The sequence below is a fragment of the Mytilus edulis genome, chromosome 4, assembly GCF_963676685.1.
Source record: "Mytilus edulis chromosome 4, xbMytEdul2.2, whole genome shotgun sequence".
Lineage (NCBI taxonomy): Eukaryota > Metazoa > Mollusca > Bivalvia > Mytilida > Mytilidae > Mytilus > Mytilus edulis.
In genome coordinates this window covers 94,330,465-94,345,660 of record NC_092347.1, presented here as the reverse complement: position 1 = coordinate 94,345,660, position 15,196 = coordinate 94,330,465, and the positions used below count along the sequence as shown (strand labels likewise).

The window sequence follows — 15,196 nt, the reverse complement described above, 5'->3', positions numbered from 1 at the left end:
TATTTGAAACAGTTTACAATGCCGTATGTAAAAAACCCATTTGAAACCTCTTTTATTACAATGTCACATAATATATGTTTGTGGGATAAAAGCATTGAAAGCATTTTATTTTTTACAGATAAACATTTTTCTATTATTTATCTTTCAGCTGTCTAATGAGGCCTACACTGTTGCCATGGAAAACAAGACAACAATAAAAGCTGTCTTTATCAGCTACAGTGAAGTAATTTGTCCGACCCCAGAAACAGGAAGTTACATTGTCCGTGTATCTAACGATGGTATGACCTACACACCAGAGAGTATCTTTACTGTGTTTGATGATGAATGCCATACTTGTAAAGAAGCAGGCAAATGTGAATTCAAGGTAATTTAAAAGTTTATGGTACATGTTTCTCAGTTAACAGTAACTGCAATTAAATATTCATGATGCAAAAAACAAAATTTGCTTAATTACATACTATTATGGGAATTATACATTAAAAACTGGTATTGCGTTTGTGATTGCTCTCATATTGTGTATTGAAAACAAGAAGACTTTTTATGTTTTTGTTTTGTAAAATATTTACATGTATGATATGTAAGGAAAAAACAAACCTGGTGTATTTGTTGACTGATTTCTCTTTTTGACCTGAGTTAAAATATTTAAATTATTCAATGCTCTATTTCTAAAAATCATTAAGAAAAACAAATTTGTAAGAAAGCAATGAACAAAGCAATAATGACAAGAAAATATATCTCAATTATTCTGGGTTTTTTTCAGGAAAAGACTTGTTTCATCGACTGGAAATGTTACGATGCTTCAGAGAGAAATCCTGAGAACAGAACTCTGATCTGTAGTCCAGTAGAGTCCTATGATATGTGGAGCACCACAAAAGGTTAGCATACTATTGATCTTAAATTGATATTCTACAACATGTAAAACTTGGTTTTAGCATTGGTCAAGACAAAATGCATTTAAATCCATGAATTATTTGATCCCTTTATCAATACTCTTAAAAGAATAATAAGAAATGAATTACAGTGTTTTAGTATTTTTACATTTTGGTATGGTTTTTTAAATGCATAAGTAGTTCACAACTTTTTGTTAAATTAAAAATTTAAAGAAAAGGTATGTTTTATGAAGTATATTATAGAAGGATTATTGATAAAAAAAAAATTTTTTCTTCCCCCAGTCTATCCATTACTTGAAAAGTTACCAGAGGTAGAGATGATGTATAATAAAACAACAGAGATGGTTAAATTCTCCTGTGAGTTTGAAGGACCTTCAGATAATACTACAGAATACTCCGTTGTTTGGAGAACCAAGAAATATGGAGGTGAATGGATGGAAAATGATGATTTATTAAAAATGAAAAAAATTGATTCTGGAATGCTGAAAAATTTCACCTATGGTTCCATGGTAAGAATATTGCTTATTAGGTTGTTTTGGTGTTTTAAAATAGATATAAATCCATGATAGGTTTATGGTCATGTATTTATAGTTCAAATGAATGTTGAGAACACTCTCTAGCTATGTAAATGATTAAGAAGGATGGAATCATTTCTATTTACTTTGTGCATTGCATTTACCAGTTATCAAGACAAGTTTACAAAAATCAAATAATAAGACAGTTTTTGCACAAAAAAAAAGTCAAAACAAGTGATTGAGTGATTGGTTTTTGGTGTTTAATGCTACTTTATTTTTTTTTTAGCAGAGTAAGCCAGTAAGCCTGTTGAAAACCCCCACCTTTGTGAGGAATCCTGTCAATCCTAGTCAATTGAAATTGTAGTCAAACACTTCAGGGTTTAAACTAACAACCACAGTGTTAAAAAAGCTAGTGAAAATTTATTAATTTTTGACTGTTTTCTTTATTTTTAGATACAATGTGGCCTGTATCTATGCTACAGTGATGACTGTGGGAATACGACATCTCCATTGAACCCTAGCAACAGTATCCAGGCAGTTATAAAGGTAAATTACAATAAATATGTTTCACTACTCTTGCTTTAAACAATACAAATTTTTATATAGATAGTAAAAATGTAAAACTTAGATCTTTTCTTATATGACAACATCAAGAAAATTAAATAATCATTAAAATTAATAGCAGTTTAATTGTCAGGAAAAAGTTAAAGGCAAAATAAAGTATCCACTTTATAAATATTCAGTTTTTTAACCGGATTTATGTGACAAAAATGTCGGTTATTGATTTGGGGATGTACGGCGGGCGGGCGGTCGGTCGGTCGGGCGGGCGGCAATCAAATGTTGTCCGTGCATTAACTCATGAACCGTTCAACCAAAGCTTTTAAAATTTTAATATGTTGTTACTGACAACTAAATGAAGGTCAAGTTCAATAATGGCGATTTCGACTTTTACCGTTCAGGAGTTATGGTTCTTGAAAGATTGAAAAATGGAGTTTCCAGTCGTGTCCGTGCATTGACACATGAACTGTTCTACCTAAGCTTCCCAAATTTTAATATGTTGTTACTGATGACAAAATGGAGGTCAAGTTCAATAATGGCGATTTTGACTTTTACCGTTCAGGAGTTATGGTTCTTGAAAGATTGAAAAATGGAGTTTCCAGTCGTGTCCGTGCATTTACGCATGAACTGTTCTACCTAAGCTTCCCAAATTTTAATATGTTGCTACTGATGACAAAATAGAGGTCAAGTTCAATAATGACGATTTTGACTTTTACCGTTCAGGAATTATGGTTCTTGAAAGATTGAAAAATGGTGTTTTCAGTCGTGTCTGTGCATTTTCTCATGAATCATTGAACCAAAGCTTTTGAAATTTTTATATGTTGTTACTGATGGTAAATTAGAGGTCAAGTTCAATAATGACAATTTTGACTTTTACCGTTCAGGAGTTATGGTTCTTGAAAGATTGTGAAATGGCGTTTCCATTCACGTTGTTGCATTTACTCATGAACCATTCAATCTAAGCTTTTCAAATTTTAAGATGTTGATACTGATGACAAAATGGAGGTCAAATTTGATATTGACGATTTTCACTTTCACCATTCATCAGTAATGGTTCTTGTGATATTGCCAGGACACAAATAAATATTAATAAATCCGGTTTGCTGTCGTTGTGACAGCCTCTTGTTATAGTATGCTATCGTGTTAGTTCAAATAATATAATGATTACTGTAAGATGTTTCAAGTCTGTTTGAGATTAATCAGTTTTATTGATTTGAATATCTTTATTTAGGTTAAAGAAACCAGTCTTGAACTGGTTGAAGGAGGAGAAAAGGAAGAACTACATTTATCGTTCAGTTTCCCACCAAATATGTTCTGTATGTCTGACGATTGTCACATCAGGGTCGATATCTCCGTCAGAAATTCACAAAATCTGACATGTGGTGGAGAAATGGTTCCTCAGTTAGTTATCAAACAAGACAGTGCAATGTCCAGTTGTGGTGTTAGTTTTACCATGGACAATTGGATGGAAGAAATGGAGTTACCTGTGTATGCTGTGATGGACTCATTAAAGGATGGTACACAGATGGCTATGATTGATGTAGAGTCAAAGGCTATGGCAGGAGGCATGAGTTATAGTGAGATTATCATGAATGAGAAGGATGTGGAGGTATGTTCTATAACATTATTTGCTATAATACCAGGGAAGCTCAGAAATGACATTGAATACTTAGCAAAATTGAATTTCTAATAGCTGTTTTCACTTAATGTCTGCAAACTAGAAAAAACTCAACATAAACTGGTATAACAAAGAGAGTTAGCAGCTTAATGAAGATTTTGTCCTAATATTGCTAATTTTGATATATACAAATATATTTTTATATATTGACATTTCTCCTCACAAACTACTAATGCCTCATGTTTGTCTTCTCAAAGTGAAGATACACTTACCGGGTGCACTTGAGTCATTTTCAACATAGTATTCATTGAATAATAATACATTGCTACTATTTTGTTGAGTGTATTTTCTGTGTTATATTATTTTATTTTATTATTTTTATAACACTTGTTACATATCTTAACTGTGTGTGTATTGCATATGTTATTGTTTATAATAATATTGTCTGTATCATATGCCCTCCTGGGGCCCTAATTTGGTAAATAAAAATATTCTATTCTATTCTATTCTATACAAGTCTACCTTTAAAAAGCCAAATACCATAAAGTCTGTACAAGAATTTGGATACTTTTAACTTTAGATACAAGTTTTTCTTGCATTCTTAGTTATTTTGTTACATATATCTATTCAAACTTTTGATCTGACTCTATATATTTTTAATAATTTTATCTATTCTATTGCTCTAGGTAACAGTAATGGATAGATATGCCAAATGTGTAGCTGTTAATTACCATACACGTACATTTGATGGAAGGTGAGTTTTTTCAAATTCACAGATCCCAGATTTGTTGAATTCTGGGTACTTTTCTTCATAGTGTTGTAGTTTTAGTCAATCCTGTGACATTTATGTTCGGCATGATAGCAAATGAAGATTCTGTTATCGTCAGTATCTTTCTAGGTGCATTAGGTTAAAGTTTAAGACACCAATATCTTTATTAAACCTTCATGGAATTTTATGATATTTGGACAGTTAACATTAATATAAATTTAAGGTTAAAGTTTTTTTAATTATCAATTACTTTATCAACTTTCAGGAGCTTTAACAATCTGAATGAGGGAGAATTTGTTCTGTACAAACATGATGAGCTTCCATATGAGGTAAGTTTATATTGACCAGTAACCCAGTGTAAGCTTATTTGGTGATGAGGTAAGTTTATATTGACCAGTAACCCTGTGTAAGCCTGTTTGGTGATGAGGTAAGTTTATATTGACCAGTAACCCTGTGTAAGCCTGTTCGGTGATGAGGTAAGTTTATTTTGACCAGTAACCCTGTGTAAGCCTGTTTGGTGATGAGGTAAGTTTATATTGACCAGTAATCCTGTGTAAGCCTGTTTGGTGATGAGGTAAGTTTATATTGACCAGTAACCCTGTGTAAGCCTGTTCGGTGATGAGGTAAGTTTATTTTGACCAGTAACCCTGTGTAAGCCTGTTTGGTGATGAGGTAAGTTTATATTGACCAGTAATCCTGTGTAAGCCTGTTTGGTGATGAGGTAAGTTTATATTGACCAGTAACCCTGTGTAAGCCTGTTTGGTGATGAGGTAAGTTTATATTGACCAGTAACCCTGTGTAAGCCTGTTCGGTGATGAGGTAAGTTTATTTTGACCAGTAACCCTGTGTAAGCCTGTTTGGTGATGAGGTAAGTTTATATTGACCAGTAATCCTGTGTAAGCCTGTTTGGTGATGAGGTAAGTTTATATTGACCAGTAACCCTGTGTAAGCTTATTTGGTGATGAGGTAAGTTTATATTGACCAGTAACCCTGTGTAAGCCTGTTCGGCCTAGAATATGACTTTATAAAGTTGTCTCGTAATATTTTTTCTGAGCTAGACTTGACATGAAGAGTAGAATTTTTGCATTTTTTTTGCAATTTTCTGTTGATAAACATAATTTCAAACTATTCTGACATTTGTTATTATATTACAGGTACACATATTCAATAGAAGATGTAGTAATGATACCGATGTCATTTGTACCTGTGTGGTAGCCGTTAAGTCAGGTGATGATGTTATACTGATACACAGATGTGGACCTGAAGAGGAGGATATACCATACCTACATACCAGAATGTTCCTAAACGATGAACTCACTCCAGGAACCAAGGTCTTACGGTTCAATGAGGGATATGAATACAGGGTGAGTCATTCATGATCATTTTGAAGTGTCATAATAATATTTAATGTATTTACACTTGAATGCAAATTAGTCTGCCATTACAAAAAATAAAACAACTTTCCGTAAAATTTGACATTACAATTTATTTATTTTTTAGGTCACAATTAAAAATTGCTTGTTGCATGATGCTCATTGTTACATGGGTATGTATTACATTTGATGGTTTTTATAAATGTGCCTACAGTCTTTATAAGTATATATATATATATATATATATATATAGTGATATTTGATGTTATTCCAGGTTTATCTACCAACTGGTTCCTATGTCCTGGTCAGGGATGGAGTTCACAGCAGATACAATTACCTCTCAGTGGCCATGTATTCTTCACCAATGGATCATAATCACACTATGGGTATGTACTGCTGTCTAGAAACACACAGCCTGGGATTATAATAAATAAGTTTAATTTTTATGCCCCACCTACGATAGTAGAGGGGCATTATGTTTTCTGGTCTGTGCCTACGTTCGTCCGTCCGTCTGTCTGTGCGTCCGTTTGTGCGTCTGTGCGTCCGTTCGCTTCAGGTTAAAGTTTTTGGTCAAGGTAGTTTTTGAAGAAGTTGAATTCTAATCAACTTGAAACTTAGTACACATGTTCCCTATGATATGATCTTTCTAATTTTAATTCCAAATTAAAGTTTTGACCCTAATTTCACGGTCCACTGAACATAGAAAATGATAGTGCGAGTGGGGCATCCGTGTACTTGGGACACATTCTTGTTTTAATTAAAATAACAGTATTGCTTATATACATTTCTTAATATAAAGTTTAAAAAAAAGAAGAAGACACATTTGATATGATATAGTTTGTATTGATAAGATTGAAATAGAATACAATGAAAAGTTTAAATCTTCACAGAGATAATATAAAGTGTTTTTTTTTACCAAACCTGTTCATGGGGTTTTATTTTTATGCTTTTCTTGTCCCTGATGCTGAAACTCTTCAGAGTTCAATCTACTATCCTGATTTAAAAACAGCTCACAAAATGAGTAGTATTTGTTCCTTTGTCCGCTATACTAATAAAATATACTAAATATTTGTTTTATTAGGATTATGTGGAAACTATGACAACAATAAAGACAATGATTTGATGTTGGTTGATGGGAGTATGCTGGAAACTAAATCAATGTATCCTCAATCATTCTCTACAAGTTGGAGGTAGGGGGCAATACTTTTATAAGTATGATTATTTTTAATGGAATAAATAGTATTACCGTTTCAGTGTAGAAATATTGTTTTCTATTAGAATTATAAAAATACTTTTAAGTTGAGAAGAATTGTTTTTTTCAAATACTGATTAATTAATAATATTAGAAAAAATAATAAAAATAATACATAAACATAATTTTCCACTTACGTTAAAAACAGTTAAAAAAAAATTGTTTTATAAATCTGTTTTGAAATATATTTTTGATAAGATAGTAAATGATTTGTGTTTACAGAGTGGAAGAAGATGCGACACTATACAATGGCTTCTGTGACTCATCTGTTGCCGGTAAAAATGATAGTATGATGTTGTGTGATTGTTTTAAGAACTCTTCATGTACAGAGAATGATATCATGTTTAGCTGTACTGAAGAAGGAGGTAAATGACTCTTCATGTAAAAATATACACTGGAAAAGTGGGGGGGGGGGGGGGGGGGGATTTATGATTTCAGTGCAATTAAAACAAAAATGCAGGTTCAGGCTTTTGATATACTGATATATTGATATACTTTATCATTTTAAAGGCTGCTTAAAGGGCTAAGAGCAAGGTGAATTATGCTTAAAACCAAGAAGATTTCAGAATAAAGTAAAATAATATATACACTGGCAAATTTCTCTCACATGAATTTCACGTGAATTTGAATTTGTGTGAATCTCACTTCAAATGATTTTATAAGTGAATGTCATGTGAAATCAGTTCATGTCCAGTATGAAGCAAAATAATGTACATATTGCTGTAAAAATGGTCACTTAGATTTTTCCCTTAATATACAAAGGCCATTAATGAAAACTGTGTTTATTTTTAGGATATGATGAAACAGATAGTCTTGTAACATTTGCACAGAACCCTCCTGAAAAATGTCTGACCAAACAACCACAGATTTTGTTTAAATATGATGTCAACTTTACAGCTGAGGTAGGATGTTACGTTAAATATGATGTCAACTTTACAGCTCAGGTACGATGTTACGTTAGAAAAATATTATATGAAACAATCAGTCAACAGTAGATAACTTTTAGATCTGTTGTCCTAAGACAACTCCAATAATTAAAACCAGTTGTCAGTATAAACTTTATTAAAGAATTCTTAGTTCCTAGAAAAAAATTGATTCTCTTTTGCATCAATTTGACAACTGGACTTTATAACAAAGGGAATTTCTGATAGAACATCCAACATATATTCTTAGAAATCATGTTACTAGGTGAAGTATTATAAATTTATAAGTCATAAATTAAGTATGTAGTGATCAAATAGTAAGTGAATTATAATTTATTTTTCACTGCAGGTTGTAAGCTGGCCTACACCTTCTGGTATGAATGAGACATACGTCAGAGAATTATGTCAGAACTATATACTATCAACCATGGAGGGAAGCATGTGCCGTGAACTAGTGCCATCTGTATTTTACATTTCTGTTGAGTCCTGTGTCACTGATATAGGAGTAAGTATTTTGTAGTCTTGTTAAAAAAAGAAGACAGAAGATGACAAGGGGACAATACAAAATCATTAATTGATAAAAAACCACATGGCCTAAAAGAAGAAAAAAACCTACACAACACTTTTCATTAAACTATAATCCAACAAAACCACATTCTCAGGAGGGTAAAGCTTGTTGCTCATAGCAAAAAGATTTGTCAAATACTGTGATTGGTCAGTTAGTAACATTTTAGTGTTTGCTGATAACATCAGTGAAGTTATCAGATAGATTACCACTTTTGATTAAATTAGTTAACGCTGGATCAGTCGTTGTTTAAAAATTAAATTCAAACATAAAATGCACCAAAAAGGATCATTAATATTGATTCAAGCATTAATATGAGTTAAAAGGTGATTGTGCTAACTAAATTGTTTGTTTGAAATTCAAAGTTGATTCAGCAGAAACTTGAGGTCATCATGTGGAACTGTCAAGCACTTTTAATATGTACAAGCTGGAAAATCTATAATGTTATAAATTTAATTTCTTTTACTTTCAGTTTAGAAACTAAAAGTACACACTAAATGAATGAACTGGTAGACTTTACAAAACCAAGTATTCACAATCTCACAGACTTTACAAAACCAAGTATTCACAATCTCACAGACTTTACAAAACCAAGTATTCACAATCTCACAGAACTTTTATTCTCTGTTTTAGTTAACTGATGATGACAGCTGGAAGATGACTGCCTTATTTAGTGTGAAGACACACTGTTACATTAGAGCCATCACATATACCAAATACTGGGAGATTTCTGGAGATTATATGATGCCAAATACAACGTTTACAAACATGCTATGTCCAAATGGCTGTAATGGTAAAGGAGCATGCAAGAGTTATGGTAAGGCTAAAATACTATCAATATTTATAATGCTTCTGTTTTTATTTCATTCCACTTAAAATGAAAAAGATTTTAGTATTTCGGAATTAATATAGCAATTTTAAAGAATTTTTTTAAAATTTCATTTTGACCGAGTCAATATTATTTTAACCAGTTAGTAAAAAGGTTTAAAAGAAATTAAATATGGCAAAGATTGTTGTTTAGAACAAGTTTTCATTTTTTTTGGTCAGTTAATGTAATATTTATAGATATGTGTATGATTTTTGTGCATATTCTTTATATAATTACTCAATAGCACTATACCTTCTTTCCATGTAATACTAATTCTCCTGTTGTTAATTTTTCTGCAATGCATAATGTCATGGATATGTTGAGCTATTAATATAGAAACCATATGATTTAATTTCAGGTGAATGTGATTGTGAGGGTGGTTATGGTGGTATGGATTGTTCTGTTGACACCTCTAAACCACCAGTTATAGGTGAAGTTACCTATGGACCTGTGTGTAATACAGCAGACAGGGATTGTTCCATGGTTTACCTGTATGGTATGAACATCCTCAGCAATACAGATCTCTCCTGCCATATAACAGAAGTACAGGTAACTTATCTGTATTGTTTCATTAATACTAGATATGTGGTTTCATTTGAACTGAAAAATATGCTTATAGTTAGCGAGGATGTCTAAATGTTCCTAATAGATTTTTCTCAAATTCCATGGCCATTAAACTTTCAAATTTCAATTTAAATCTTCCAGTGTTAGAAATGGATTTTATTTATAAAAGAATCTGGTATTCAGACATAGTAAATGATAAAAGCTAGTTACTGAAATCAAGGTCAAAGTATAGGTAAACATGCTGTTATGAAATCCAGTGGTGGATCCAGGGAGGGGTGTATGTTCTAGGGGTTGGAACTCCCTCTTTTAAAAAAGATTGGATAAGCCCATAAAATCATACCATCCTAATCTCTAATATCAGTTGCTGTACTTCCTAGTAGATTTCATACAGCAATTTAAACTGTATAAGAATACCTGATCTTTTAAATGATCAGAGTAAGTGATAACTTGATATTATTGCTGCAAGTCTTATTTATGTGTGTTTATTTGTGATAAAAATCAGTTTTTCTTCTTTCAGTCTGGTAGAGTATATAGGGTTCCTGGAAGGTTTATGACATTTGAATTAGTTGAATGCAAACTTAACTTAACTGTCAGTGTGACTATTACACTAAGTAATAACGGAGTATTGAAGAGTAACGAGCTGAAACATTTTGTATATGACTCCAAATGTGAAAACTGTAAGCTAGCTGATGATGGAACATTCAACTGTCAGACAAGGGTAAGTAAAAACAAAACTTAATGAGGATTTACAAAATATTGATATATTTTTAGCCATTATAACTAATCTTGGATAAAATTGTCTTAACAAAATTGAAATAAATTTATTTATGCAATTTGGCTTTATAGTTTATTTTAAAAATATTTTTTTTTTTGATAATTGAAAGCTTTTAACCTTTCCCTGAGTTGAAAATAATGATAACTGTTTTTATGCTAATTGTAGTTCAAATTTACCTGAAGTTATACTGACTTATAAATATAATAAGCATTAAACCTTAAAAAAAAAACCAAAAAAAATCTGAACATTTCATGTAAATTGCATACATTAAAAATTTATTTAATGATTGAGTTAACATATTGTTTCTTGTAGAATGACAGCTGTGTTATTGATGGAGAATGCTATGAGAATGGACAAGTTTTCCCTCAAGATTCTACCAGAGTCTGTGATGCTGTTCAGAACACCACTGTCTGGACAAAAATACAGAGTATGTCATCATTTTAAAATTTCAATGTTCAGATTATCAATACCTGTAAAAAGCTACATTTCCTTTCATCACCAACCGTTCTAGGGAATGTCATTTCATAGGGTATTATATTAATATATGAAACATTTCATTTGAATTATCTTGTTATTGATATATAGAATGAGACAACTTGATGACAGTTTGAAAGTTTGAAAATGCTTTTTTTTTCAGGTACCAGTATTTCTTGGAAACAAACAAATTTCATAGAAATAATTGGAACAATGTTAATCACCACTAATGTGAATTTAACCCTGATTGGTTCACCAACAACTGTGGATGGTTGGAAGGGAGGATTAGCTGTGGATCTGAATGGCAAGGACCAGCTGATAGATTCACCAGGTAACAACAATTGTCTAAGTGAACCTGACAACTGTTTATTAGGAATGACCTTCAAAATATCTCTGAAACTGTTTGAGCTGAAGGAAAACATGTACATTTTAACATCTGGTGGAGATCAACAAGGTGGTAGAGGAGTATCTCTGTATTATTGGAAAAAGAGATTATATTTGACCATCTCAACTGTTGATAAGGAATGGACAGTGAAAACAAAATTTACCAAGGTCAATGCTTTCTTTGACCTTGAATTTTCATGGAGTATTGATGGTTTGGAACTCTTCATTGATGGAATAAGTGTTGGAAAGAGATTGAAGTATATAAAGAGGAAGATTAAAGGCTACAAGAAATATAAATATAGATTTGGTGGACCACTGCTTGGGTTTGGTGGATTCTATGCTAGGTGTACTGTTGGAACTTGGCAGACTTGGACAGCCACAATTACCATTAAGAATGCTGTTGGAGTCCTGTCAGGTATGTCACAGTTCAAACTGTTTTTGTGTAGAATGTCATACTGTATATGAACTTTAAACTGATCACATAGAAAACAATTTATTTTGATTTTTTAAATGTGATATAAAAGATTTAAAAAAAAAAGAAAAGAAAAAAAGATCAATAAATAAGAAGGAGAAAAGATGTGAACCTGAAGACAAATACCATATCCCTTATTCCTAACAAATGTATTGTTCTTCTTTATTTTTGTTATTTTCATATAAATTATGAGAGTGTCATTTTATGTGAATTCAATCCATATTATATATACCCCAGTTAGCATTATATATTTTTATTTCCTTCAGAGGTACCAGAACTCACTTCACAACCAAGACTTGAAGTGGATTACGATAAAGCTAATGGAACCTCTACATTTAGCTGTGAGTATGACAAATTACCCCGTGGGGATGTGAAATACATCATAGATTGGACTGTGGATGACATTAGTGTTAAATCAGAAACAACAACTGGAGATGGAAGTCACCTTGAAGAAGATTTGTATGGAGTTGGTGGATATGGGGTCAAGGTCAGTATGAAAATTATTCAATTTATAGATTTTGTTGCAGTCTATTTAATGGATATGGTCAAGTATTAGATCATGAAAATATGTAGGCCATCTTGGAAAATGCATTAAATGGCAAAGTAATATTTGTTTTTTCATACTCCTCTTCTGATAACCATGCTTGAAAGAAAATACTTTTGAAAATCTAAATTACCTTTTACTTGCAATCATCACATTTAGAATATCAGTCCCAAGAGCATGCAGTAGTACCTTCTCTATGTGAAGTTCCTTCCTGTCTTAAGCCTCAGTAAATACATGAATTAATCAAATCGCCTAATATTTTATCCAAATTTTGAGACAAAGTTTTAAAAAAATAGCTCATTGCTCCAGATATTTGTTTCTATATAAAGAATATATATGACTTTTTGTTGGTATAACTGTAATGTTTAATATATATGTCTTTATGTTGGTATAACTGTAATGTTTAATATATATGTCTTTATGTTGGTATAACTGTAATGTTTAATATATATGTCTTTATGTTGGTATAACTGTAATGTTTAATATATATGTCTTTATGTTGGTATAACTGTAATGTTTAATATTTCAGACAAAATGTACAGTTACTCCATGTTTTGCTTATGACTGTGCCAACACAAGAGGACCGTCCAGGAAAAGTAATATATTGATAGCAGAAGTCAAGGTTAGTTTGCAGATTTTAAAATGAATATTTTAGGTAACCCCTTTGTGCCTCTGAACTTTCTAAAATGACATTTTCAGTGTACATGGTGCTCACACAAAGTCTTTTACATATTACATGTACCGGTACACATTTTTTTTTTAATTTACACAATCACTCTCTCATTTGCTAAAGGCCTAGTTGTATTGATAACATACTGGTAAAAAACTATTGAGTTCAATTAAATTGATTGTTTTAAGTGTTTTGAAGGCCATTTTAACCTTAGACATAATCATTATGGTATATTTAACATTCACTATTATATTTTATCTATCCAGGTTATGACAGAAATGATAAACATCAGAGAAGGTGGAGAGCCAGGCCAGGTTAAAATCAAGGCCATGGTACCCCCATCACTATTCTGTGCTCCTGAAGATAGGGGAGTTAACAGTACTTGTTATGTCAAGGTCACTACTCGATTTCAGGAAGTGGAAGAATTATGTACAAATGGCAATACACATTGGCAAGCTGCTGTCATGTACAGGTAAGAGCACAACCTGTGTACATTGTTTTATTGAAAAAAAACATACCAACAAAATAGATATATAAAACTAAAAAAAAAACCAATTACCTATCAATGACATGACAACTAAAATAGAAATTAAAGGGAATTTATATTTATTTGCCATCTTAAATTCTTAAATTTAGTTTTTATAAAGATAAGAAGATATGGTATGAGTGCCAATGAGACAACTCTCTTCAAGAGACCAAATGACACGGAAATAGTAAAAGAAATATAACATTAATAAAATGGAAAATGTTGACATCTCATTCCCAAGCAAAAAACCCTAACTGTAAAAATACTAATAATGCAGATATTGTCAACAGATTTATTATAACTTGCTATTTATACAGAGGTTATTTTGTAATGCATATGTATAATACATCATGATAGGGAAACTAAATTAGCACTGAAAAAAATCAATAATGTCACTACATGTACAACATTTAGAGATGCTATTTATAGTTTTTGATGTTACTGACAACCTCCATTGTAGCAATGTAAATGCTGGAGATACTGCTTTCTGTGGAGGAATGATCACTGTTAATATGTGGGAAGATGAACTATCTGTACCTGTGATGGCCACAACTGATATAGTTTACGATGGAGATGTTTCTCGACATTTAGATGTTGGAATTTCTACTTTCTGTGGAACTACAGTCACCTTTAATTACACATACAGTAGTGTCAAGGTAGGTAACTGCATTCATTAATTTTATACACTAATTGTGTGGAAGTTTGTACAGTACACTTTCATTTCATCCTCAACACCATTCCATTGCGGGTCTGTAAATTTGTCTGCTAAAGTCATGTCTATTCATGAATTACATACCGAGTTTTAAATACATATAAGTAGATGAGCAAGAAGTTTGAGCTTCTTGCAAATATGATTTGTCATTTTCTTTCTTTAAAAAAATCTCTTTAAAATGTGTTTTTCATGAAAGGCAATGCTAAAATAATCTATGAAAATTATATGTCAAGGCACAGGACCAGAATTAGTATTGGATTTTTTTAGAAGAAGGATAAATGTGAATTTTTAACTTGTTCTATTTTGTACTTTTGAAGGTGAACATTGAAGATGGAGATAAGAATGCTATCTGTAGATCCGTCAATGACCCTCATATGAAATCATTTGATAAATGGTGAGTATAATAGATATAAGAAGATGTGGTATGAGTGCCAATGAGACAACTCTCCATCCATGTCACAATTTGTAAAATTAAACCATTATATGTCAAAGTACGGTCTTCAACATGGAACATTGGCTCACACTGAACAGCAAGCTATAAGCGGCCCCAAAAATGACTAGTATAAAACCACTTAACTTGAACCATTCATATGGAAAACCAACAGTCTAATCTAAATAAAAAAATCGAGAAGAAAAAAAACACTTATGAACCACATCTGTAGTTTAATGTCAATATATCAATAATCCTCATATGACTGAAATGGATTAATGGTGAGTAGTATCACCCTTGTGAAATCATTAGAT

The 15,196-nt window shown here is 31.7% G+C and overlaps 1 protein-coding gene across 1 annotated transcript in view; it reads left to right on the top strand.

Annotated features, from left to right (window-relative positions):
- The window catches only part of LOC139521102 (uncharacterized), a gene marked incomplete in the record, with an annotated part of 139,990 nt that overhangs the window by 50,917 nt on the left and 73,877 nt on the right, over nt 1–15,196 (top strand). Inside the window, 23 exon segments of the mRNA XM_071314380.1 lie at nt 149–364; nt 761–875; nt 1,173–1,399; nt 1,859–1,951; nt 3,195–3,572; nt 4,268–4,335; nt 4,616–4,679; nt 5,505–5,714; nt 5,998–6,109; nt 6,805–6,913; nt 7,198–7,340; nt 7,768–7,877; nt 8,248–8,403; nt 9,097–9,280; nt 9,690–9,880; nt 10,413–10,613; nt 10,983–11,097; nt 11,308–11,943; nt 12,267–12,487; nt 13,074–13,166; nt 13,481–13,686; nt 14,201–14,396; nt 14,770–14,846. Coding sequence (XP_071170481.1) covers nt 149–364; nt 761–875; nt 1,173–1,399; nt 1,859–1,951; nt 3,195–3,572; nt 4,268–4,335; nt 4,616–4,679; nt 5,505–5,714; nt 5,998–6,109; nt 6,805–6,913; nt 7,198–7,340; nt 7,768–7,877; nt 8,248–8,403; nt 9,097–9,280; nt 9,690–9,880; nt 10,413–10,613; nt 10,983–11,097; nt 11,308–11,943; nt 12,267–12,487; nt 13,074–13,166; nt 13,481–13,686; nt 14,201–14,396; nt 14,770–14,846 — 4,121 coding nt within the window.